General features: G+C 48.7%; 1 protein-coding gene across 1 annotated transcript in view; it reads left to right on the top strand.

Annotated features, from left to right (window-relative positions):
- Positions 1 to 26,818, top strand: part of ttyh3a (tweety family member 3a) — a 71,989-nt gene that overhangs the window by 34,220 nt on the left and 10,951 nt on the right. The window contains exons 3-11 of the mRNA XM_035397638.1: positions 3,889 to 4,000; positions 4,809 to 5,029; positions 6,498 to 6,593; positions 8,911 to 8,983; positions 11,519 to 11,594; positions 18,073 to 18,128; positions 19,504 to 19,596; positions 22,019 to 22,111; positions 24,786 to 24,922. Coding sequence (XP_035253529.1) covers positions 3,889 to 4,000; positions 4,809 to 5,029; positions 6,498 to 6,593; positions 8,911 to 8,983; positions 11,519 to 11,594; positions 18,073 to 18,128; positions 19,504 to 19,596; positions 22,019 to 22,111; positions 24,786 to 24,922 — 957 coding nt within the window. The remainder of the gene's footprint in view (positions 1 to 3,888; positions 4,001 to 4,808; positions 5,030 to 6,497; positions 6,594 to 8,910; positions 8,984 to 11,518; positions 11,595 to 18,072; positions 18,129 to 19,503; positions 19,597 to 22,018; positions 22,112 to 24,785; positions 24,923 to 26,818) is intronic.

Genomic DNA, 26,818 nt, shown 5'->3' with positions numbered 1-26,818 from the left:
TTTATGAGATATTTAGTATAATTAGTATAATGTAGTGTAATTGTCCTCTCAAATACACTTTGTTTTACTTCAGCAACCAGTGGTATGCTGTATTTCACTTTATTCATCCTGATAAGATAATTATCTCAAACTTCAACCATATAATACACACTTAAAAGCCAATAAGCATTCTAGGGTATTTCATGTTGTGAATTTGGCCTAAGTATACATATGATGTAATTAAAGATGAAGAAGCACCATTTACATCTCTCTCAAGTCTATTAAGCACTGTAATTGTAAATTAGATAATGAAGAAAATGAATAAATGAGTGGCTTCAGCCTATGTAGAAGGCTTTACCTTGTTTGATATGCTTTGTTTTGCAGTGAGAGCCCACCTTGAATGCATCCTACACTTCTGTCTATACGAAGGTTGTCATGGCGATGAGGTCACCTTTAATATAAAATAAAAACAGACGTGGTGGCTGTGGAAACGGGTCTGGAAACGGCCCGTTGTTCCGCAGCGCACTGGCTTGTCTTCCTTTCGGTCTGGGAAGCCGTGCGGTCTAGCGCATGAGTGTGTTTCTAGGACTCCATTTCGGCTCACGTTACAGCCAGCGGCTCTGTCGTAACAACAGGATTACTGCAGCGGGGAGCACAACAAACAGTCTCTGGCCCTGCCTGCGATGGCGGCACCAGTTCCCTCCGGAACCTTCTAGAGCCTGGGGTTTCAACAGGGGGTCCCTGGCCAGACTTGATATACAATGACTTTACATAGCCTAGATTTGGGAGTATATTTCAAAATATAAAGCCTTTTTTTGTTTGTTTTTAAATATAACCATTTTTAACATGCCTTTGAGCCTGGGTAGGGTCCCTGGATCATAAAAGGTTGAAAACCCTTGTTCTAGAGGGATTTTGCCTGGTTATTTTGTTTCCATTCCAGATGTTATAGCCTTAAAATACGCTTATAGCACGGATGAGAGCAGTCTAGAAATACAGCTGGAAATAGAAGAGAAATTCAGTTTAACAGTTGGAATGAAGGAATGAATGGATGGATGGATGGATAGATAGATCACCTATTTTTTGGCACGAGTGATCAGGTATGGAATGGTGATGGAGATTAAGATAAGCAGTGTTTCCTGATTAAAAACGCAGTTTCCCAGCATGCCCTTCGGTTACAGCTCCTCGCCCTGACCGCGCGGCAGAACCGTGAAGGGAGTCGACCGCAGCCTCGTCATTTAGCGACGACACGATTGGCGCCTGGAGGGAGACGGGTCTTATCCCTGCTCTGCCCGACGGGTGATTCAGTCCGTCTGCTGCAAGGTGCTTAACGGTGTTCTGTGAGGGGAACTATTACTCTCAGAACATGTTTCCCTGGACGTGAGGAGCGTCTGTAAACACGCGCTCTCACAGCCTAATAACGGCTAATCTCATTCCTGTCGATTTTCCCCCCAGAAAATAAATCCTTATTATTAACGATAGCTGTAATTTTGTCGATAGCGTTCACAAACCGGCCCGAGGGGACCTTCAGCCCCCTGGTCCGTTTGAAAAACTCTGATAGGATTACACGGAGAGCCAGATTAATGAAATCTCTCTCGTGGCGTACGAACACAGTAAAAAATGCGCTGAAGGAAATTCAGGGCAGCGTGTAATTCATTCAGACACTGTGTGTCATAGTTTCACCGGACTAGAAATACGGTGTTTAATGCATGCAATTTCCTATGAAATTGGGGAAATATGCTGTCTGTTCTCACGTGTGTTAAAATGCCGTGCGCACAGGTGTGCGAAGAGCGATCTGCACCTCGTCACCTTTCAGTCTTAGCTCGCAGCCTCGTATTCGTCATTAATGGTGTTCACTTAACGAGCTCAGCGACTGCAGTCCTATCAGTCGAGCCCAGAGCTGGTCGTGGTGCGGAAGCCAGAGAGGGGAAATTGGCTGTTCTGATCCCTGGCATGATTGGCTGTTCTGAGCCCTGGCACGATTGGCTGTTCTGAGCCCTGGCATGATTGGCTGTTCTAAGAACTGGCATGATTGGCTGTTCTAAGCCCTGGCATGATTGGCTGCTCTGAGCCCTGGCATGATTGGCTGCTCTGAGCCCTGGCATGATTGGCTGCTCTGAGCCCTGGCATGATTGGCTGCTGTGAGCCCTGGCATGATTGGCTGCTCTGAGCCCTGGCATGATTGGCTGTTCTGAGCCCTGGCATGATTGGCTGTTCTGAGCCCTGGCTCTGGCATGGGGTTTATGGACGTTTGTGCCGAGAGTTGCAGAAACGGGGAAGCTTGCGGCTCGGTGAATAGCCCATTGTTGGGGCCGGCCTTCAAATCGTTCTCACAGACGGGGTGGGGGGGACGTTGCACTGGAGCGACACCTGCTGGCAGAATAGTGGAATTGCAGCCAGAGGCCATGCGTCAAGGTGTCTCCGTGTCCATTTCCCAGTAGGTTAATATAATGGGGATGTCACGCTTGGTGCGCCACGTTTAGCTTGAGAAGGCCGAAGGCTGTATGGCTGACGTGCCACAGGCCGCTGGAATCGTCTTGGCGCATCCCTGGGATCACGTTCCGTCTGCGCGAAGAGGCGGGGAAAGCTCCCTTCAGGCCGCGAAATGCGGCGTTGCTCCAGGGACTCCTGCCCACGTGCCCTGATTCTGTTATGTAAGGAGAAGGCTGGTTGTTCTCTCACTTGTGTTTTATTTTTAATTTTGTTCCGTTTTTGAACGGATGGGTGTTTTTCAGTCGGCCGTCTCAGAGACGAGTGTGAGAAGCGAGTGTCACATTACAGGCATTTAGCAGACGCTCTTATCCAACATTTTTACAAAGCATCCATTTATACAGCCGGATACATGCTGAAGCAATGCAGGTTAAGTACCTTGCTCAAGGGCACAACGGCAGTGTCCTACCGGGAATCGAACCTGCGACCTTTAGGTTACAAGACCAGCTCCTTACCCATTATACTACACTGGCGCCTGTGGATTCATTATTGGCTGAGTGAGATAAAGGTGCCTGTGGGAAACTGGTGTCGATGCACTTGGCCTGCTGCTCCAGCTGAGGCTTTCATAGGTTTGGCTACATTCACCCCGTCTCTGTGCCCTACAGAATTTTGAACCCTCGTAATAACGGAAAGTGTAAATGTACCGCGGTCCGCAAAAAGAAAAATCTGTTCTGCAACACTCGCGACACTTTTTCCCCAATGTAGCGCTGAAATGTCACAGCCGCGTCGCGCCGATGACTCATTCACGGGCCCTCGCGTCAGGACGTAAAATGGCGGCGCGTCCCGGCGTGTGAAAATCTCCTCGCTTGCTCACTTACCCTTCTGAGGGGAGTCTGCTTTGCTGAAGCCCTGCGTTGTATGACGTTCAGTAACGGCTCAAATCTCAGCTGAGGGTTTCTCTGGTTCTGTGAGCTCGCTGGAAAGGCGAGCAGAGAAGGATTTCTTTGTGCTTTCCGTGAGCAGGGTGACGCGTAACGCAGCGAGAAAGCGTGGCCGCCGCTATGCGAAGCACGTAGCGACACTTTATTTTATAAGGACTGGAGACGGCTCCTTTTAAGGAGAACCTGTGCTGTGGCTTCCCCTCTGGGATCCCCGTGTCTCCAAGGCCTCAGGAAGTGCGCGTCTGAACTCGTCTCGGGCCCCATACCCATAATCCCACGCGGCGGCGGCCGCGGTCATGTCTCAGGGGCCCCGCCGGCCCTGACCCTACCTGACCCCCTGCCCCCCCCCCCCCGCGGGTTACCACGGAGCCCTCTACCAACCCGCAGGAACACAATGACCGGGGTCCGTTCGACCCAACCGGGTCGGCTTTCTGAAGAGGCCGGGTGTTCACACGACCCGGACGGCTTCCCCGCAGACTCCTCCTCGTTCACTCCTCCCCTCCCTCCCTCCCTCCCTCCCTCTCTTTGTGTTCCCCTTCAGCGCTGGCATTGCGGTGGGCTTCTATGGGAACGGGGAGATGTGCGACGGGGTGAACCGGCTCACGTACTCTCTTCGCCATGCCAACCGCACGGTGTCGGGAGTGCAGAAACTGGTAAGCTCCGCCCCCCCAGCGGCTGGGCCACAGCCTGTCCTTATCCGCCAGTCAGTAGTTTTTTCATAGACTTCATACAGAATTCCCACAACCAAACACACACGCACACATACATGGAATAGACTTTGGGTTAAATGAGTGGGGTGTTGTCCATAGATTGTGTTATGTGAACAACGGTGTATCTTTACTCTGTTACAAGGTTTTAGTAATGTTTACGTGCAGGCATTGTGTGTGTGTGAGTGTGTGTGCGCATGTGTGTGAAGTAGTGTTTAAGTATGTGCATGTATGGTTTCAGGGTCAATTTCCAGTTAGTGTGCCGCCATAGTACCCTTGAGAAACAGTATTTCTATAGTGAATGTCTGAGTATTTCAATGTATAAACCCTTATTTAGCGCACTGTCTAAGCACGTGTTGTTTGTGTGTGCGTGCTTGTTTGTGTGACGCGTGTGTGTGCTTGTGTGTGCTTGTGTGTACGTGTGTTGGTGTCGGCGTGTGCGTGTGCTTGTGTGTACGCGTGTTGGTGTCTGCGTGCGTGTGCGTGTGCGTGTGCTTGTGTGTACGCGTGTTGGTGTCTGCGTGCGTGTGCGTGTGCTTGTGTGTATGCGTGTTGGTGTCTGCGTGTGTGTGCGTGTGCTTGTGTGTACGCGTGTTGGTGTCTGCGTGCGTGTGCTTGTGTGTACGTGTGTTGGTGTCTGCGTGTGCTTGTGTGTACGCGTGTTGGTGTGTGCGTGTACTTGTGTGTACGCGTGTTGGTGTCTGCGTGTGCGTGTGCTTGTGTGTATGGGTGTTGGCGTGCGCGTGTGCTCTAGGTGACGGACAGCAGCTCCTCGCTGAACCTGACGGTGGAGGAGAGCCTGCGGAAGCTGGAGGATCAGTACTCCAAGCACACGGACTACGTGTCCATCGTGCAGAAGCTCCAGGGCCAGCTGGAGGAGCTGGTGCGCCAGATGGGGGAGATCCCCTTCTGGGACAACCGCCGCATCTCCCTGGAGGACCTGGCCGCCAAGATCGAGCTCTACGACTGGTACAGGTCAGCCCCCCCCCAGCCCCCCCCCCCCCCCACCCCGTGACGCTTGACCCATGGCCGTCGGCCAACAGGCTGGCTGCGAATGTGCCCACCGGAGATATCTAAACATGAACAAGAACAACCGCCGCTATCTCACACTGCCGAGGCATTCTAGCGGTTTCGTCAAACGGAGGACGAGGTTTCGCGTGCCCAAGGTCGATACCAGCAGGGAGACTGTTTTTTTTTTTTTTTCCCATCTTCAGCTGTGTTTCCACTAGTTAATTGCACAGCAAATTTACAGGCCCGCGTACAGAAATAGATTTTTTTTTCCCCTCCAGTGTTAAGAGGCAAAACATCAGGCTTCCGCTTTCTAATTGGCTGAGAAAATGTAGCGGCGGTTGAGGGACCGCGCGGCTCTTTTCAGACCTCCTTCTGCTCGCGCCCGGAGGGACGTCGCCGTCCGCCGATCCGGACGCCGACGTTTGTTTTAGACGCGCTTCGCCTGTTTGTTTGCCTTCAGGAGCTCGAGCGAATCTGGTGGTAAACTGGTGAACTTGAATCCTGTTATTTTCTGCTTTCGAAGGAAAGGCTGCCTTTTTTGTGTGTGTCTCGGCGCTGTATAAATAGTCTGAGAAGACTCACGTGCGCACATACACACTGACACGAAATGCGGTTCTTTTCCAAAAACATTTTTCTCTAGAACAAAGCCTTGTGTACTGAGAAGAGCTCGTGTTCATTCTGAGGGCCTGTCATAGGCAATTAAACTCTCGCATTTAAAGTGATATTTTTCTTATGCCAGATTTGCAACACCGTTAATGTGTCTCAACAATACTAAATATTCTCAGATAGGATTCTCCAACCAACCAATTACTTTCAAAAATAGGTCTGTTTGTCAGTACATGACATTTTAAAAATGAAAATTTTTTTTTAGTTCATGTAGAAATGTACTGTTACATTACAAACAATATCAATGTGTATATATACAAAAGAAGAAAAAAAGGAAGTAGCTGTTTTTTATGGCCGAAAATGGATTTGTGTAGCGTATTGAAATATTTGAAATGTACTATGTAGATTTGGATTTACCTCGTATTGTGCAGTAGGAGGAGACTGCTCTAATCTCAGCTCTAATCTATCTGGGTTCTGCATTTTAAGTTTGATTCGTTCCGTTCGCTTGTTTTGAGCCGGCGTCAACTAGCGACGCTCAATCGGGGTCGTTCGAGCTTTGCAACAAACAGAGAGAGAGAGAGAGGGGAGATACCCGAAGCTCGAGAGCAGGGACGTCATCGAGGGGGGAGTCCGATCTCTTCCGCCGTTTCCTCCCGACAGCCGCCAAAACCTCCCCCTGCCGGTCGCGGTCAGCCTCCGGGAGCGGAGCGTTTTAATCAGTATCAGTTTACCGGAGTATTAGATCAGCAGGCATTACGCTTGGGAGAAGAAGCCGTTTTAGAGAGGGGGGAAAGAGGGACATCCATGGCTGTGTTTTTCCCCGCAGGTGGCTGGGCTACTTGGGCCTGCTGCTGTTCGACGTGCTCATCTGCCTGCTGGTGCTCTTCGGCCTCATCCGCAACTCCAAAGGGACCCTGGTTGGGTAAGTGTGGGGTCACCTGACCGACCAAAGAGTGGGAAGAGGAAGGTGTCATAATCAAAAAAACAGAACAGGAATGGGATTTACCAGCCAATGACATGCTAGGCATGACTTTAAGTCACAAACGAACACTCGATTAGGTTGGATTTTCACCTCATGCAGTCGGTTGTTTTAAAGAGCTGCGGATAAATACGGCCTGGGTGCGATTTTTTGGGGTGTGAACAAACGCTACAGTGGCCACCATTCTTTCTTTTGCTCGTCAACACCCTTCATAGTTCATTTGACCAAAAATATATCATTTTGGTTTGACATCTCTTTAACTACCATCTTGCCTGAAGTGGTGTTAGATTGAGTGTTCCCACGTTTCATTTGGGTGTGACAAACCAAAGCACTCTGGATGGTTTGAAAGAGGGCCTCAAGTGTTCAAAGTGGAAAAGGGTTCGTCTTCATCTTGAAACCGTTGAGAGACGCGTAGCTGTTTTTCACCGTGCTGTGCATTTTCTTTAATTTTAAACACTCACTTTTTCTACAGTTGTATGGGCAAGTGGGTTGCCGCCGGTGACGTAGGGTTCTCAGAGCCGGTTGGATCGGTTCCGGCTCTTCCACGGCGTGCCGTGGGCGGGAAGCGGACGAGGTCGCCGCGGGCGTCTGCTCCGGTCTGAAAACGGCGCTCCGCCCCCTCCTCGCGCGGGAGCGTGGGCGGCCGCGGGCGGATTTCCGGTCACGAATCGCCCGGGAAACGAACGGCGGTTTGGAAGATCCCCCGCCGACACCTCGCTTCGTGACCGCAGGAGGCGTGCGGAAACCGGAGCCAAAATGGAGTTCCTCCGTCATTCTGTTCAGTATTCCAACGTGCTGAGCAGCGTGCCAGAGTCTCTGAGAGTCTGAGGGAAATATTAGCCGAAGTGGAAGAGCGAAGCCTTATTTTTATTTTTCCCACGGCGTGCAGGCAGAACTGCCGCTGTGGGCTATGCTGGCAAATTGTGGCTCGCTCACTCACTCACGGACGTTTAGTCGGACGCATGCACAGGTGGTGCCAGCAAAAAAATGTGTCTGCGGAAGTGAGTTGCGCCGCGGGTCTGGACGGTTCCGTGCTTGTCATAGAGCGTTTTCCAACGGAAATGTCAAAAAACGAGGCGTCTATTCGATAACAGCAACATTCATCTCCTTTAAACTCCCATTAGCTAGTGTAAGCGTACAGGTTCAGCTCATCTCAGAAACAAAAGAACCTTAGCGTGCGCTTGAATGAATAGCTTAACATTCAGCTAATGCGTGTGCTTGGTTGCTGAAGTTCTAATTCAATGCGTATGAAGAGACTACCGACAGAAATTGTAAGGACTGGCTGTGACTCATTACATTACATTACATTACAGGCATTTAGCAGACGCTCTTATCCAGAGCGACTTACACAACTTTTACATAGCATTTTACACTGTATCCATTTATACAGCTGGATATATACTGAAGCAATTTCGGTTAAGTACCTTGCTCAAGGGTAGAACGGAAGTGTCCTACCCGGGAATCGAACCTGCGACCTTTCGGTTACAAGCCCAGTTCCTTACCCACTGTGCTACACTCCGTCCCGACTCGTGCTTGGATTGAACGTGGGCCTTTGAGACCAATCCCAGCGAGTCCAGCTCGAGTTCACTGCTGCCCGTTCCCAGTCGAGTGTCCGAACGCATTTTCTTCGCGCCCTTGTCACAACTTGCGTCGATCACACATAGCAAACCCTCTCGAGGCACTTAGGTATGAAGTTGTACGTCCTAAAGCGCTGGTTTATGACAGCTCTGTCGAGCGTGTTAAAATTGCGTGGGGTGAAAATCCAGCCACTCTCCCGGAGAACGATCAGATGGTTGAGGCCCACCAAGATCCGATCAGCAGCTGGTGGGGCGTTCATCTCATCGCAATCCTCAGCTCCTTTGGCATGTAAGCTTATGTTGAAGGCGGTCACTCGGGGCAACGATTTGCATATGCGGAGGGCACGTAGAGGTCAACCCCGGGGTGTTTATCAACGACGTAGTAATACGCTCCTGAATTTCTGTTCACCCCCCGCGAATCGGACACAGGTTGACATGTAGCGTTGGCAGATGGAGAATGGAACTGCTCCGTGTTTTTTGACACCATTATCCAAATTCTGATTCTAATTCACTGTGGCAGATTGGGGTTGGTAGCAGGGGTTCAGGAGGGGCAAATGAGGATTGTGAAGGTTAAGCTTTTCGGATGACAACTTAGCAAGTCGAGACCCCACAACTGACATGCATCTCTCTCTCTTTCCCTCCCTCTCTCTCTCTGTCTCCCTCCCTACTGCTTTCCCCCACAGCGTCTGTTTGCTGGGCGTGTTTGCTCTCATCGTCAGCTGGGGAACCCTGGGCCTAGAGCTGGCTGTTTCTGCGGTGAGTGTCTCCATGGAAACAACTCATTGTACTATGGCAAAGCTTTTTTTTTTTTTTACATCCCTCCCCCCCCCCCCACAAAGTGCAATTTAGGCCGTACAGAATGTTCTTTCATAGTCCTTTCAAATGTCCTCAGATATGACTGCAATGCATTTATTTCTACACAATCAACCATCTTCAGCCTCCTCGCTATCTAACGAAGTTGCGGTTTATATTATGCTACACTGTGTACCTGGCGGATGTACTCGACGAGATCGTGGAGATGTTTGAAATGTAAATTATTATCCAGTCATCGGCTAACTCATGCATCGAACGACTCCCATTCTCCGAAGCCTTCCTCCACCTCACACTCAGAAGCCGTGTCGATCCCGATAAAGACGTCATCCGCGGGCGGGTGGGCGTCAAGCCGATAGGCAGGCGGGATGGCGGGGGAATGACGTCACAGCGCCCAGTGAGGTCGCCACCGAATCTTCCACGCACCCCCCCCCCCACCCACCCACCTATCAGGCGTAGCTCCTTCCGGAAAAATCCTCAAGTGTGAACACACCTTTATAAAAAGCTCCAGTGATGTGTCATCATTTGGGAAAAAATAAATAAGTCGCATCGCTAGTGAGAATGTCACCTTGTACTGAAGGCAGGATGGAATTTCACTGTGAATCTTATGGAAATAATTAAGAATTAAACAAGCTCTCTCTCCCTCTCTCTCTCTCTGTTTAGTGAGACTTACAAAGCGCACACAACCCCAGGCTCAGTAAAAGCATGGTACATCCAAGTAAACCATTTCACACATTTCAGTGTAAATCCAACCCCTACTATTATTCATTGCCTGTCTTTGAATTCCAAGTGTTAACTCTTTTGCCATCTCCTTTCTGGGCTGCTTTGTATAAATCCCTAAAAAGTGTTGTCACCTAGAGATACAAGGGTCGTACATAGTCACAGGGCTATATTGAGTTTGTGGTGATTCACAGTTATAATATTACACGTCTTAATACGTTGTTAAATCAGCAACAACAAAAATCACACTGACAGGGTCGTCGTCGTAGTCAGTACTGCCAGAGATAAGTGCTCTGTACCGCTGCATGACTTGTCTACAATCATCCCGAGCACTTTTCTCAGCTCTTTGGCTGTCTCTTACTGTTTGCGTCAAGTTTAAAGCCTTGGCACTAGCCTACAGGGTAACTCATAGAACGGAATCGGTGCTTCTCCGTTCAGTCCTCAAACCCTAGACTCCTGTCTGAGATCTCCTCTTACCAGCCTCACGGTGACTGGCTATCGCCTCCTTTTGGAGTCACTCCCCCCAGTCGCATTGCTCATTATGTCCCCGGCCCCCCAGTGGTGGAAAGACAGCAGACCCACGGGGGCCAGGACAGCAAGCCCACCTTTTCAGACTGCATTTTGGTTCCTCTCTCATCCCCACCCCCTAACACACGTAACTTTTTGTTCTAGTTCAGGTTATGGTAATTTTATGTTCTAGATTTTTATTCTTGGAGCTTGTTTTGGAAGGTAGTCTGTTTTCAGATTACCATTTGGTTCTTGCTTTTATTTGTCGTTAGCCGTGTCTGGCACTATTACGCATGCAAAGCAGGTGGGTGTACAAATTCATATTCTACTTTGTAAGTCACTCTGGATAAGAACATCTGCTAAAAGGATGAAATGTATGATAATGTATACAAAACCCTGGGTTGGGATTTGAAGGCTGTCTCTGCTAGGTTATAAGGAGGCCAAAAGGCATTACTTGTGATTTTTTATTTTGGTGTGGTCCTTAAGTCAACTAAGTACAGTATCTCACTTAAATATAACCATCTGTTCTGCGCTACAGCTTGTCAATCTACACCTACGTGGCAAACCGTGCTGATCATAGTAATGAGTAGTAATGACTAATATGGAAATTATAACACCCACGTCCCTCCCAAGTATTTGTGCCTATTACAGTGGAATGGAGGCATGTGCACATTTACTAATTCATGTTATTTCGGTATTATTTAAATGAATGTTTTTGTCAGACAATAAGGAAAACCCTTCGGATCATTTCATTTTACCCCACACTGGGAAGCAAAGGAAGAATCATCACACCATGTTATGGCCTCCAGAGAAAGGAGAGATTGTAAAGATGATTATCCTTCCTGCTGGTGTCATTTCATGCACTACAGTTGACTTGTTACACATGCATTGTCTGAGATGGTTTCCAAACTTCCCAAGCCAAACCTGGCCTTAATTTTATTTGACCTACTGCTTATTAACATATGCTCAAGTATGGAACGCAAAAGTTTTTATTTGTCCTTTATTTAAACAGGTAGTTTCACTGAGATCAAGATCTCTTTTTCAAGAGAGACCTGCTAACAATCAAACATATACACGTATATGCCAACAGGTCATCAGAAACTAGAGTTTTAGAGTCTGTAAAACCTCCTTTATCGCACACCAAAACTGTCTGGGCCAATCGAAAACATACACCGAAACTGAAGCTACATCGAGACACCCCAGGAAGTGAACTACCTCTTTAAACAACATGGCTTCTCTTTGTGTGATCTTCAGAGCTCCAGTGACTTCTGCATTGCCCCGGCCATGTACATCATCCAAGTGACCAAGGAGTACGCCGTGGTGAAGGAAGGTAAGATGGAAGCACTGTAGTTAACTGCATTTCCGTAAGTGCATTGTGCCTTGTCCATATATTTTCTTGTTTTTTGTTTCATACACTTACGCCATACTACAATTTTTAGTTCACCAGTTACTGGAACAAATAAAAATGTTAGGTAAGAACTGATTAAGCTTAACAGTATCTACTCAACCATTAAGGCTTAAGAACATTTCTAGATTGCAGTTCAATTAAATGCGGGCATTCTGTTTAAGTTTTTTTTTTTTCATACTTAACTAAAACTGGGACAAGTACGTATTTTAACCACTTTGGGGTGGTTTCACGAGCTTTGTGTTAAGATACTGTTTTATACATAGTAATTGTATCTGTCCTTCTGTTTATTTATTGTCATACATTTCTCTGTATTTGAAAACATACACGGTCTTGGTATTGATGGAAGATGTACTTGGGTGTGAAGTGTAAAACAGCACTCGATTAAGAAAAATGCACAGTTGTCCTGGTAACAGAGTCCAAGTAACAATGGCACTGAGCAGCGGCAAGGAAACCTATGTGCTCACACATCATGTAAGGATACTGAAACACCATGTTCTCTGCTCACAATTTCTGCGGTATCCCTTATTAGACAAACAAGCAGAAGTACTATCGTTACTTTCTGAAGACCATACCTTTATTTCAAATCGCCAATTGTTATCAATGTCTAGGGTCAGTGATCTACAGTGACAGTTTGTCTACAGTGACAGTCCAGTGCTTGTGGGAAAACCCCCAATGCGGTTGCACAGTGTCCGCATTTCCGTCAGGTTTAGTGGCACAAGGCATTTTTATGAACAACCCAGCGTCCGTCACGGGGCTACAAAGGTCGCCTGTCAGCATTAGTTGGCCGTCTTCCCGTGCCGGCTGACGTTAGGCGAGGGCGACGGGAGGGCGGGGGCTCCGGCGGTGCAGCGGAACGGTCACTTCCTGTCCATGCCCTCCAGCGCGGCGGCTCGGAGGAAGTGGAAGCCGTTGACCGGCGCGTTCATTTCCTGTCTGACTCAGAGAAGCCTGCGACATCATCCCAGTTTTATAAGCTCTTTCCCCTCCATAAATACGACGGCAAGATGCAGCGATTCATTACTTTTCTTGCATTTCAGATAAACACCACGGTCCTTATCTCGGGAGGTTCATGAGTCTGTGAAGCTCGGCTCTTTCTCTGACGAAGTGTCGGGAAATTCAGGCTTCAAGGTTATTTTCCGAGCGAGCGAATGCGGCTTTCATAACTCGTAATAATCTTTGCCGTCTCTAAGGCAGCGGGGATAAGATAGGGTAAACAGACAGTGACAGAGAAACGTTGACTAAGAGAGACTGTTTGGCTTACCCGGGCAGCCATTTTCCCTGGCCTGTCCCTGTATCCCAGCCGGAGGAGAGATTTAGATTCCGCTCCTTTTCGGGGAGGACATTAAAACGGGTTGTCGTTACCGGCCTTGTTTCCTGCTCGTAACCTGGCTGTAAATTACCAGGCCGGCGACTGGCGCGCTGGTAGGAGCCGGGGGGGACGCCGCGCCGCATGCTAAGTGACGCCTGGCCTCGCCCTAGCCGCGGAACCGCAACCCGGGAGCGGTGAAACGGGAGGGGGCCTAATGGGGGGGGGGGGGGGGGCGAGGCCCGTTAAGGAAACGAAGCTAAAGGACGAGCGGGCTGGGCCAGGTCGGGCGAGGGGACGCCGGGGCAGACGGGCGGGGTAGGCGGAGTGGGCGGGGCCTCCCTGCCTCGTGACCTTCGGAAACAGAAACGCCCGCGTCATGAAACAACCATTACCATCAGCCAGTCATATTTGTTTTTAGAAGTTGTATAGGTCTATAAATGGCTACGAGAGAGACTTCTGCTGATGTACTAGCAGCAACATTAATTGTCGTGAAGATGTTGGTAACAATGGTTGAAGGCATTGAAATTCTTGTATAGGCATTTTATACGCATCTAGTATAGACAGTTATTTTTGTCAATTTCAAACCATTCAGTGAGATCTGAAAACATCCTTATTTGGCTCATTTTAATGTTAAAAAGCGGAAAGCCACAGGTCAGTGTGAAGCTCCTCGTTCTTCAGTTTTTGCATTTTATCTTCCATAAATGCCTAATCCCCGCAGATGCAGTGCTTTCCATTTGTTGTGCTGAGCTAAAGTGGTTTTATCATCACTCAAAATGGCCACCGCTCTACAATTGACAGTCAAATGGCCTCTTTTTTCACATCTCCTTTTTCCTGGCCTGAAGCCTGAGGCAAGCCGACTCTGATAACACACAACGCCTTTAACCAGCGAGCAGCGTCACGTCTCATGACAAACGCATCATTCATTCACATCCAACAGGAAGTGGGGAAAAAAACAAAGGATAAAACTGCTTGTTATGTGATGATTTGAAGCACAGTTCTGATTGGCCGTTTGCCTTTTCTATCTTCAGACTTCCAGTATTTGGCGATGGGAAAAGACAACAAAAGGCTCTGAGCTGAACTCTAAAAGGAGAAAGTGTATGAGGATTGATTCAGTCGGCTGATATGCACCTGTGGCAGGGTAGTCTTAATTAAGGGCATCCGGTCATGTCGGTTGCCCCGGGAGACGTGAGTTTTTAATAAGTTTGGCTTTTGGGTCGCTCTTTTAATGGAGCGTGTCACACCTGTGCTTGTCCAAGGAAGATTAAGAAAGCATTAGATATTGATCAGTGACATTTAAAGTGTTCAATATGATCATTCCGGTGGCATTATTTCCATATGAATAATTGCTAACCATTGTGATTTCGTGATGTAAGGCATTCGTTCAGTCAGAGCTCTTGTCTCGTGCCCTGTAGGCATCGTCAAGAGACGGGTTGTAAATTAGCACTTGTGCGGCTGATTGTTAAATTCGCTCCAGAGATTTCACTCTGCCGAAACGTCTAGCGCGCGAGGGCTGAAATTAAATCTTTCTCGGCAGAGAGAGCGGTCTACCAGACAGCAGCACGTTTGCTGCGCAGTCAGAATTCTAATTAATAACACATTTTTTATTATTATTATTATTTTCTGACATATTTTCAAGCCGTGTTTTCACTGCAGCATTGTACTACGGCAAATTACATCCCTGTCATCCATAATTAGAAAATGCCATGGATTGATAATGTTTGCAGTGTCGAACCTACAGTTCACGATCGAAGACCTAGGCCTCATAAATGCCAAAATAGGTAATGTTGTCACGTGTGACTAAGGGCTGAATGATATGAACCAGTCAGAAGCCTGTTTGATTGTCAATGGAAGTTGGCGATCGAAGCACCAGCATAAGTGCCAGTTAAAGTGCCCTTATTCTGAAACGACTCCTGTTGGAAAAGTTTGTATTTTCATTCCTGTAGCCTCTATCCATTCTGCTCCATTGTCCACTTCTGCCCGTCCATGAAGAGTGAAGGCCAGTTCATTCTTTCCACTTGCCTTGGCAACAGCATGGACGTGCACTTGCGTGGAGTGCACGAGCTGAACGTTCGTGACAGGCCATGCTGTAATATCAAGGTGTTAAGGTCTTACCTCAACGCACAGAGTGAGAACCTTTGCTTCCGTCGCGTCTTTTTTTTGTTTACCTCAGTACATGTGGAGGTCTCACAGTGTGCATGAGACACCTCAGATCACTCGCTCGCGACTTTGACGCGTCGCGTGCAGACCCGAAGCCGCATATTTCATTCCGCGCCGGTCCGTAAATCACGTCAGACGCCCCGCTTTCCGCCCTCGCCGTCCCGCTTCGCTCTCGCCCGCGTCTTTCCACCTCGTATTTCAGCGTCTTTACTGCCCCGCCACGCGTCCCGAACGACGCCGGAGCCCTGATTTATCTTCGGCCCCCTCCTTTATGTTCGGGTCTGGTCCATTGTTCCCCGGTACAGGTGTTCCGCAGGCTCGTGAAAACCGGCTGATTAGCCTCGACGAAGACGGATCGCGGGCGGCGTCCTCCCGGGCGCTAAGACGCTAAAGCGCTGCGGTGAACGGAGAACCTTCGGCTCTGCCTTTTGTGCTCGGCCGTCCAAGGAAATAATTGAACGGCCTTTTTTACGGCCTGTTGTCAGTGGCATAATTATGCTGTTTATGAAGCACGTGGAGAAAGGCAGCCCAGAGCGAGACTTGGGGGGGAAATGGCTCATCGGTAATGAGGGCTGTGAATGCAGTAAATCAACTGATGGTGCCCGTGCTTCCCAGACAGGGGAGGGGCTTCTCTGCAATCAAACTGCAGTCTCACAGGCACTTGCCCAAAGTACATAGAAATGTGATTTCCCAGGGAAGTGCATGCTGATTGGTCAAGAATTCAGAGGACTGGAAAGAGAGCAGGTCCTGCACTGGTGTCTTTTAGAGGTGGAGCATGGATACCACGTGTAGTTTCTTTAGATGTGGGTTCATAAACTCTTACATTTAAAAACAAGAATGTTGAAACTGTGTTTTTTAAACAACATTGACACTGTGCCCCAGAGTACTGGCTGGTTTTAGTTGAGACTTTTTGTGGATATGCAGTTGGCTTACTTCGGTAGAAGGCTTTGAAGACACGTTGAAGTCTGTTGTATCAGGGTGAGCTGCAGCTGATATCTAGAAAAACTCAGCAAAACTAAATTGACTGATAGATAGCACTCTGGGTTAGTGGAAACCGAGCTGAATTTTGTTTTTCAGTGAACTGCCCCTTTAAAACAGGAAAGACGGGTTTAACGAACCGCCCTGTGAAACAGGGAGGTGAATCCAGGGAGCTTCGTATGCGTGAGCGCGTGTGAGCGCGTGCTCATGTGTGCATGTGTGCACTGGGTAAGCCTTCCTGTTGTAACTAACGCACAGTCCCAACAGGAGGAATGTGTCATGACAGCTGTCTTTATACTTTGAATTGATACATAGATGAACTGCATTGATTAGGCTAACAGTTTAGTTTTCTGTCTTTACTGGTGTTTGCCTACTCATGCTTTTCAATGATTTGATTGTCTTGTACCTGCAGAGTGCTTTATCTGCTTGTGTTCCACTTTCTCTTACTGTGCTGATGAAAGACTTAGATGGCCACGTTCCATTTTTTTTTTTTTTTTGCAAACCCATTTCTCACAAGCCTATAAATATACTTCACTGCTCAGGAGACGACACTATTTTATTCATGCTGTGACTACAGCTTTGACGCCAGAAAGGCGCCCTCATTTGTTTATTGTTAATACCGCCACGATCGCCCGGTTGCATCTTCATTACTAGGTGCTACCGTAGCTTACCGATGTCGTGACCCTCTCACTGTTGGTCGTCGACCTGTCATTAATCCTGGGTCACTCCCTTTTCTCTTTCAAACGCACAGTCGGCTGAACTGTTTTTGCGTGGACAGGCTAATTTGTGACATTCGATTACGCCACGACCGGAATGCGTTCCTGGGTGACGCGGGGCTCAGTCGAACTTCCCCAACCGCCGCTAAGCCCGAGATGATCAGAGTCCCATTGACCCGGTGAACCGGCTCCCCCTGAATACCGATAGCGTGGCTCCCGTGTGGCTTTGAGCCAGCGCAGATGTGAAGAGGGCCTGAGGTTAATGAATGTTTAATGCGGGCTATAAGGTCAAAGCGGCATCCACGTGAGAGGCAGCTACTTCAAACGGACGCTACTGTTTAAAAACAAACTTCAAAAGCAGACGGAGCCAGACGTAAATAAGGTGCGTCTACGTTAACATCGGCCCTCCCTCCCTCTCTCTCTCGCAGTGCCACGTGCTGGTTTTTTTTTGGGTGGCTTTAACTGGGATATTTTTGCTGCTCAAAGTCTGGAGCAGCGAGTTCAATTCGCTGGCAGTTCATTCATCACATGTTGGCAGTCGGCAGATGGCATTTGTGGATAGGCCAGATTGTCCCTCCCATCCGTAGGGTCTTAATGCTCAAATTAAAATATTTGCCTTACGATGAAATTCCAGCCATACCTTCACAACAGGTACAGTACTGAATATAAAATTGAAGTTTGTTCCTGGTCAGTGGGCAACAGAAGGCAATGGGATGTGTGGTGGTGACAGTTTGCCGCAGTGAACTAAAACATGCTCCTCTCGGGTGAAGGGTCGATGGTGAGAGGGAAAGGTTCAGCCACTGCGCCACCGAGCCATCCGTTTTGCAGGTCCCCAGGCCACTTTTCAAGCCGTTTTTGTGGAGGCCGTTCGAAATGGATTTTCACACGCTGAGAAAGGGGAAACTTCTCAGCGAAAGGGTCAGAGTTGTTGGCGCGGAGCCACCGCCCCAGCAGCATAGGAAAGCCGACCGGACGGAGAGTGGCTTGAGCGTCACGCGCGCTCTGTGGGGAAAAGCCGGTCCTCAGCAAGCAGGAAAAGCGCCGTGTCAGCATCTGTGGAACAGGACAGTGGAATGGAAAATTGACGGAGGTGAAAAGTCGACCCCTCTCCCATTGGACACGCGTTTTTCTAAGCTGAGCGAAAGGTCACAGGAATGTGCTAATGCTGTAACCTGTGTTCTTATGTAGTAATATATTTAATTCTTATATTTCGTCTTTCATTTGCGTATTGCCTCCCCAGACATCCTGCAGTACTACCTGGGATGCAGCATGACCTCGACCAACCCCTTTCAGCAGGTAAGTCTGTCTCCTTGACCTACACAAAATGGCCTCCTTTTTGCCTGATGTTAAGCAGGACATTGGACCTGAGAGCCTACTGAGTGGTCCTGAATCACTTCTAAATAAGAACACAAGGGCACTCAATTATGGGGACTGGCTGTTCAACACAGCTACTCCCCTCAGTTTTTTCCTACCGTCTAGAGAGACCCTTAACACTGCAGAATGCATTTAATCAGCGTTTTTCATTTGTAGATGTGACCTACCAAAAATAGCACTTCACTATCAGTGTGAGGTCAAAGTTAAGGACAAATCTTGATTGAATGCAGACTTTCTTCTCGTTTCTCGTTTTTCTTGGTGGGTTTGCCCAAGGATTGAGCATCATTGAAGATTAAATACAGTACTATTCAATTTTTTCTGTAAAAAGCTTTTTTAGAGAAAAATGGACACAAAAACACTTTACAGGACAGTAGTAAAATAGGAAAAATAAGAAATACCAGGTCCCAAAAGCTTCCAAGCTGCAAGAAAATCTCGAGAAGAATCTGGTGAGGTGTCATTAAAGTTAGGCTAAATGGCAGTAGGGCCGTTATGGTGACTGTACTGGGAAAATATCCAAGATGGCCGCCTTTTTCTGAACGGTTCAGGAAACGGGTTGTGCCTAGCTCGTGGAGGTCGCGCGTCTGGGCCAGCAGACGTCACATACGGGATGGCTAGAGAGACGGGGCTCGTTTCCACGTCGCAGACACGCTGTGTCGTCCTGCCACATCGCTCGCAGTGACTCCCCCACATGGGATCCGACAGCTGAGGTTGAGCCGGCTCGTTGAGGCCCCGAGGTCACAGCCGACATTTGCGGTGGGAACGGCTCGCTGAAATCGATCGTGCTGCGCGCGCTCCTCTCTAAGGGCTGTGCCAGCGCACGGAAGCTAGCGAAAAGGATCTTTGTGCTAAATACCATCTGGGAGCAGTATCATGCCTGGGAGGGAAAAAGAGGCAAAAGACCGCTTTTGTTTCCGTGACCCTTTTAAGATGGGCTAAAATAAAATGAGGGCCAGCTTTCCAGAGAGATTCAAATTTAGCAACAATTTAGGTTCTTGCTCTGGGACGCGTACGGGCACAGAAGTCTAAACGTGCAGCTGGGGCTCTGAATTTCAAGTGCCTTTTCCGAAGGCCGCGTGACTACCACATTCCATCGGGTAAACTCTGTCGCCAAGGTGAGAAGTATCTAAAGTGGGAGAATTTAAAACCAGTATTCAGTAGGAACAGTGTACGTACTCAATAAATTCCTAATTCTCCCAGGATGGCCTCAGCTATTTTGAGTGTAATTCCCTTGTCCCTGGAGACCCCCCCCCCCAATTATGTAAGTGACTGATGGTATCGTGGATTGACTGTGTTGCAGAAGCTGTCAGGAAGTCATAAGGCCCTGGTGGAGATGCAGGACGACGTGGCGGAACTTCTGCGCTCAGCGGTCGGAGAGTATTCAAAGACCAAGGTGTGTGTGTGTGTGTGTGTGTGCGTGCTCACGTACGCATACCTACCTTTAGTGTATCCATGCATGTCAGAATCATGAAGCTTTAAAAAACTGTTCTGATGGCTTATTCCAAATGCACTTGAGTGCTTAATGACCACTGAAAATTTAAACGTTACTGGCAAGCGCCGGCGCGTATGCTAGCGTGCGCTGGCGTGCGAGTCCGCATGTGCGTGCACGCGTGCTCTTGTGCATGCAGAACGGCGCAGACGTCGCCTCTTTAGCGTGTTTGAACCATTAAAGATGGCTGTGCTGGGCATCTGGCTTTTAACCTAGTGACACGAGAGAAGTCAAAAGAGGCGGAGAAACAACCCCACGCACAAGATGGCTGAGAATGTTCGATATAATACCAGCACCAGGACTGCTCGACGTAATGCCGTATGTTTTGTTCTGCGTGTTTACATGAGTGTACAAATAAAGCGCAGGACTTTAACAATGGTGGTATTAATAAGAATAAACCCAAAGACTATGTGCAGATTAGCTGGGGAAGACAAAGACAAACAATACAACAGCAGGGAGATCAGGAGAAATGGACGGTAGTGTGTAGCGTAAGGGTTTGGGAACTGGGATTCGTTGAAGGCTCGTTTCTCCAGGGGGGTCCTTCCTACCCTCGAGCGAGGCACTTAAAAATATCCAGCTGTTTTAAATGGAGCATACGCCAAAGAATGTAAGCTGTGTGAGTCACTCTGCATACAATGGTCTTCAAAATGGCTATGATGTAGTGTAGCCCATACGTGCTTTGGGGAAGACTATAGCCTGTTTAATAAGTTGGGAAATGTCACATTGTGAGTTCATACCAGACCTGGGTCAAATACGTATTTGTTTTGGATTCAAATACTTTTCTGTGCTCTATTAATCTTGTCTGGCGTAACTCAGCCTTCCAATATGACCAGAAGGAGGTGTTTGCACTTTTTGAGGGTATTTCTTTGGTTCCAATACACCAGACAAGATCAGTAAAGCGTAGAAAACAAATAAGTATTTGACCCAGGTCTGGTTCATACATGAGTGCACGAGTTCACCAGCTCTGCAACAAGCCAGTCCAGCAAATGGGAGCAGAATACAGTCAGAGGCATGAAGTCACGCCCTCCAGGAGACAATAAGCCCGCTCTGCAGGTGTTATTTTTCTGTTGTTATTTATTTTATTTTTTTTGCACATGCAGCTGTTGGGGTCCTTTCATCAGCCCTTTCTATTGGCCGGGGGGGGAGGGGGGGGGGGCGCGTCTGCCTCCCGCCGACACCCGCCGCCGTCCGCGCCGGTCGACACAACACAAATAGGGGCGTGCGGCCTCTCTCGCGCATACAGGAGAGAGAGGGAGCGGGGGAGCGGGGGGAAAAATAATAGGAGCGGCGCGCTTCGAACGCCGCGGAGGCCATGGAGCCGAAGCGCTGAGTCGGGCGGAACGTTTGTCACACGCCGGCGAGGGGGGGCCGTTTGCCCGTTTAGCCTCCGGAGCTTGCCCCCCCCCAGCTGAAACTTTTTTAAAAGCCTGTATGAACTGAAACATTCAACGCGGCGGCACCTCTGTGTGTGACTCTTTTGTTCCGGTGTGCCCCTCCCCCCCCCCGCCGTACCGCTGACCGTGCCGTAGCTCACACAAACGACGCTCGCGTTTTCGAACCGCGAGGGGCAACGTAAACGGCGAAGTAAATTTAGGCCTTCGTTCGGCCCTGAAGGCGCCGCTATTCGTCCTTAACGTTGAGCTACTTAACCTAGAAATGAAAAATCGTTTTTTTTTTTACCGTCTGCGGATGATAATGCAGACGCCCGGAGCGCGATGCATAACACATCCTGCTTTTTATATCCTGGCGCTCTTAAAAGTTTGAGAGATTACTCCTGGTGCCGGAGTTGGGAAGACCTCATCTCCTGTTTAATACTGAAGGCGTAAGTGCTTTGGGATTCGCGCCCTCTCGTCTTCGTGATTTCCCTTGCCTCGAGCTCCCATAGTTCTTTGCAAAGTCATTGTGTGTGATGTCTCTGAGAAACACTTGTGTTTTTTTGACATTTTAAAATAAGAACACATGAAAATTATTTAAAGCTTATGAAAGAGGAATCAAGCCATATTCTGTATATATTACTACCACAGGAAATGTAACAGGTATTTGATGAATGGGTGAATTGTTCCTATAAATTGGTTCCTCAGAGTTAATAAGCACATTGTGGTTTAATTGAACAGGTGGTCGGTTCAGATCAGGAAAAATGGGCATTGAACTTTTTTGTTTAAAAAAAATGCAAGCGTTGGGATTTGAGCGCGAACGTGTTTCTACCTCCTCGCGCTCCGTCTGACCTCACGGTCACCTGAGCCGCCCGTCGCGGCGATGCATTCTTAAACGGTCGAATGACGGACGGCTGACCCCGTTTTAAAACGTGTGGGCTCTTCTGTTTCAGGGAAACCTGGAGCAGATCCAGAGGGTGCTGAACACCACGGAGATCAGCCTGCACCAGCTCACCGCCCTGGTGGACTGCCGCAGCCTGCACATGGTGAGTGAGCAGTACAGTGGCGCCCACCCCCCCCCAACCTCACCCCCCCCCCCACAACAAACGGGATTGAACGGTCATGTGTCTAAGTGGCTGGAGGGCAACAGAGGGAGGGAATTTCATGGTTATCCCACTGCAACAATGTATTCCGCTGTTGTAATTGGACATGATTGTTATGAGTTAATGGTGATGTTTGCTCTAATTGGTTACTGTGGTGGTTTCTTAACAGTGTCTGCCTTTTTGGTTGATATTGTTTGCTATATGTTTTTTATTTTCTCATTCAAAATCTGTGTTCCTTAAAGACATGGGTTTTATGGAACTGAAATTTATAACCATGATGCAAGATTGTGGGAATGTGTGTGTGATCTTTGTGTGTGTGTATATGTACTGGAACTGATGCTGATAGAACCTAGTGTGTATAGAGGAATTGTTGCTGATAGGGAGGTGTGCGTGTGTAGTGGAATCAGTGCTGATAAGGAGCTGTGTGTGTGTGTGCGTGTATACTGTAATAGGTGCAGATAGGTAGGTGTGTGTGCGCATGTGTGTAGTGGAATCACTGCTGATAAGGAGCTGTGTGTGTGTGTGTGTGTGTGTGTGTGCGTGTATAGTGTAATCGGTGCAGATAGGAAGGTGAGTGTGTGTGTGTGTGTGTGTGTGTGTGTGTGTGGTGTAATCAGCACAAACAGGACTCAGTGTGACTGCAGGAGGAGGAAGCGCTAACATGGAGCTGGGTTACCTTCATGCACTAGCAGCCAGCGCTATGTTCACTCTCACACTCCTCCGCACGTGCGGCTGTTCCTGCTCCCTCCCCCCTCCCTCCCTCCACCCTCCGCTCCGCTCCTCTAAGCCCCAAACCGCCGTCTTCTCTGTCCCCGAAACCCCGCGCCATCGCGTGGTCACATCCTCTCTCCACACTGGGGTACGCGCCACGGCTGACCAGAGGCCAGGTCACAGACATCCTCTTCTGGAGCAGAAGAAGTCACTTCCGTCTGTGTGTGTTTGAGGAATCCAGAAAAAAGGATACTCCAGAATGTGTGTTTGCAGAATCTGGAAAAAGGATACCCCCAGACTGTGTGTATTTGAGGAATCTGGAAAAAAGGCTACCCCAGACTGTGTGACTCTGTGTGTTTGAGGAATCTGGAGAGTAGGGCTACCCCAGACTGTGTGTGTTTGAGGAATCTGGAGAGTAGGGCTACCCCAGACTGTGTGTGTTGCTCGTTAATGGCTTGGACTGCTGTAGCTATCTGCAGGATTTTGTTCCCTCCAAGGTGATTAAATCCTGATTGGACCAATCACTGCCGTTGAATGTTATGGCCGCTTATAGCTTGAATTCAATACGCTTTTATGACAGCGAAAACTTTACAGCTGTCCGTCTCTTTCAGCCGGAGTGAATATTCGGTCTGTGACCCGCTGGCAGAGCATTTCCAGTTCCCATAATGCAATTCCCTGTGTGGTGATTCATTCAACAGCAACGGTTCTCCGTCTGCCAAAATGGAGGGGCAGGCGATAGTGCCTCTTTCTGCCAGTTGGCCTTTTCACGGCACACGTGTTTTGAGGGCCCTGTGAATTCGCCATCAATCTTTCGGAGTGGTAAGGGCCTCCTGCGGCCTGCGCGGAATGCGCGCGGCCGTCGACGCCTTCAAAATGGCTGCCGTCCATCACACACTGCCGCAACAGCCGGAGTTACAGTGTAGGTTATGAAAAGGAATTGATTTGCAGCTGGCGGAGTCCAGCAGCTGCATTTATGCCAATTGATAAATCGGAACGGAATGCGAAAGAGGTCTTGGAAACCCTCCCGTTTGTACGAGGGGCCGCAGATTGATTTTTGAAAACGGGATTGGAAGTGCTCTCCTTCCCCGCCTCTCTCCTTCCTCTCGCCTTTCTGTCTTGCGCGTCCAACGTCTTTCAAGAGATCGGTGGCTGCGCTTCTGTTTCTCCTCATTCAGTTATTGGCATAATAGCTTTAGTCTCATTTCCATGGGTTGACGTTAGCACGATAGCACACGCTAAGATATGAAGCCATTTCTGTACAGGACTAGCCAATATGTGGACCGTTAGCTCCTGTCCACACAGTGGAAAGCTCGATAGCTACAGTCACAGATTTCCCTTCCCCACCCCCAAGTAATTTGCCTCGTTCCACTTCCACCCGTGAGACACCGCGAAGCTCGCGGTAAGGGCAAACCGTAACCGAGCGGTCGTGATATTCCCGTGGGTGTAGCGCTCTCGACATTATGTTGCCGCGTCCGTGGTGACTGTCGCCCTGACAGCGCTCCCGCCTTTATCTTGATGTCACCGTTACTCCCGGCGAGTCGTCGGCATCGTTCGTTCACGTAGTCGACAACGTATCTCGAATTTTTTAAAAAACGGTCACGGAACTCTCCTCCACCTCCCTTATTGCTGCACATCGGCTCAGTATTGCGTTTCAGAGGTGAGCAGGTGTGTGTGTGGTTTAAACACGGTCCCTTAGCAGCCTGTCCAGGCATTGTTTTCGTATCCTGTGCTGCCTAACCTAGTAGGCCACCATTAATGCCTTGTTAAAAAAAATACAGCGCACATTGGACGATCCATATATGGAAATCCGGTTGCCGGGAGATTAGATTACATCACAGTCGCATATGTAAGAGCTCGGTTTTGCTGTGTAGTGATTTTGAGAGACGCCGTTGCCTCCCCCCCACAGGACTACGTGCAGGCGGTGACGGGGCTCTGCTACGACGGGCTGGAGGGGCTCATCTACCTGGTCCTCTTCTCCTTCGTCACCGCCCTGATGTTCAGCTCCATCGTCTGCAGCGTGCCGCACACCTGGCACAGCAAGAGGTAGGGGGGGGGGTCCTCCTGGGGTGGGGGGTCCTCCTCGGGGGGTCCTCCTGGGGGGGGTCTCGCACGGCGCTGCTCCTGCCCCCGTCTCTTCTGTTCGCCTGTTTTGTCGTTTTTCTCCCAGCTGGCCCTTGCTGTGCTATCATTTGTTACGTGAATCTGGCATCTATTCAGATTTTATGAAATGTACAAATTGAAAAGGGACCCATGTAGGTCATGTGTTTCAAACTTCGTGCCATTACGGCCCTAGGTGGCGCTATAACACCACTTCAAAATTTATATTTGCATATAATTATTACATCCTATACACACCAAACTTGGTATGGATGTTATTTGGATTAGGCTTACACTCCATGACAAATTTACCCCCCCAATGTGCTACGGCTCACCTTTGGTGCTTGCCGTAGCACATTTCTATGCCGACATCGCTGCTTGCGGCTATATTTATTATTTCTTCCTATTATTATTTATTGGGACTCCTAGTTTCTGCGATTGGGTTTCCCGGCTCACCAGCAGCGAGCGGCAGCCTCATTATTCTGATCTCACACAGTCTGGCCAGGATGCTGAGGTCACTCAGGGATGTTTGTGCAGATCAGGCATTTTCCCTGGCCCGGATGCTGGCAAGCTTCATGTACAGTAAATGTGGGAGCGTACTGAGGTAACCTGCGGTCTGTGTTGGGTTTCACAGTGCAGACAGCAGCCAGCAGCCTTTCCAGGAAGAGATGTTACTGTATATTAATGTACTGTACATTACAGTGGTTATTACTGTACAGTAAATACAGACATGTGCCCACGAGAAGGGAAGGACCGCGTCTCGGCAATCTTCCTCGGGAAAAGGGCTAATGAGATCCTTTCTGCCGTATGTAATTTTCTGCCTATTGTCTTCCCCGTGATGCAAGAGCCTGTGAAATCTGTTGGCGCAGTCACGGAGACGGCTGTAATTTGGAGCTCTGCGTCTAGGGTTCTTCACGCCCCCGGACGCTCTCCTTCCCCCGCGGAGAGGAGCGCGCCGAGGTCGTTTCCGGAAAGGAAGCAGGCCGGGGGAGTTTCGAACACCTCCAGTTTTTTCGGCGCGATTATTGTAATTAGCGACGCGCTGCAGCCGTACTCGTACAGGCACCGCCTCCTCCTGTTAAACTTTGATATTTAGGAATGTGTCATCGATGTCCAAGTGGCACGATGGACTTGTGACGGACAGATTAAAGAGCTCGAAGGTCGTTTAGCATATTGCAGTTTAAGGATCCAGTTTTTAAAGGGACAGGCAGGCACTGAGTCTCTCAGACTTCACAGTGTTTATCATCAGAGCGAGCTTTATCGTGAACTTGTATGTAACTTGTGTCTCGCGTCATGCTAATCCCGAGAAGCTTAGCATCAGATTTACACAAGAACATTAAACCTACGAGGGAATTTTGAGGTCCAGGAATATAAGCAGGCCGCAACCTCCCAGTGACCACTAGGTGGAGACAGTTTCCACAGTGCTGTTCTATTAATTTCTGGATCGTTTCATCACCATTTCATTTTCCCTGTGGAAATGTGCTGCAAGGCTGTTTTTTTCCCCCCAAAGGTTTTTAACATTTGTAGAATCCTGGGTTTTTCATCTTGGCCAGTCGAGAAGAGACATTAACTCTAAGCAAATATAGCCGAAAATAAAATACTGCCTTAATTCACGTGTTTGAAAGTAACTCAGTTCTAATCTTATTTGAATAGCGATGCGCTGTGTGGCCCTCCCCTAAGGCAACGTTGAGTCATACAGCTAACTCTGTACAGAGTTATGAAGTTTAAGAATTAATTGTACCTGTCTCAGGAATTTAGGGTGTGACCTCAAGGTCAGCCAGCACTGAATCTATTGCCTCACCTTTCTTTCGCTTGGTTAAACAAGAGGGAGAGCACTCCCCC

This window comes from Anguilla anguilla, chromosome 17, assembly GCF_013347855.1.
Source record: "Anguilla anguilla isolate fAngAng1 chromosome 17, fAngAng1.pri, whole genome shotgun sequence".
NCBI classification, from domain to species: Eukaryota; Metazoa; Chordata; class Actinopteri; order Anguilliformes; family Anguillidae; genus Anguilla; species Anguilla anguilla.
Note: the sequence above shows the minus strand (reverse complement) of the source record. Positions and strands in the feature narration are given on the sequence as shown.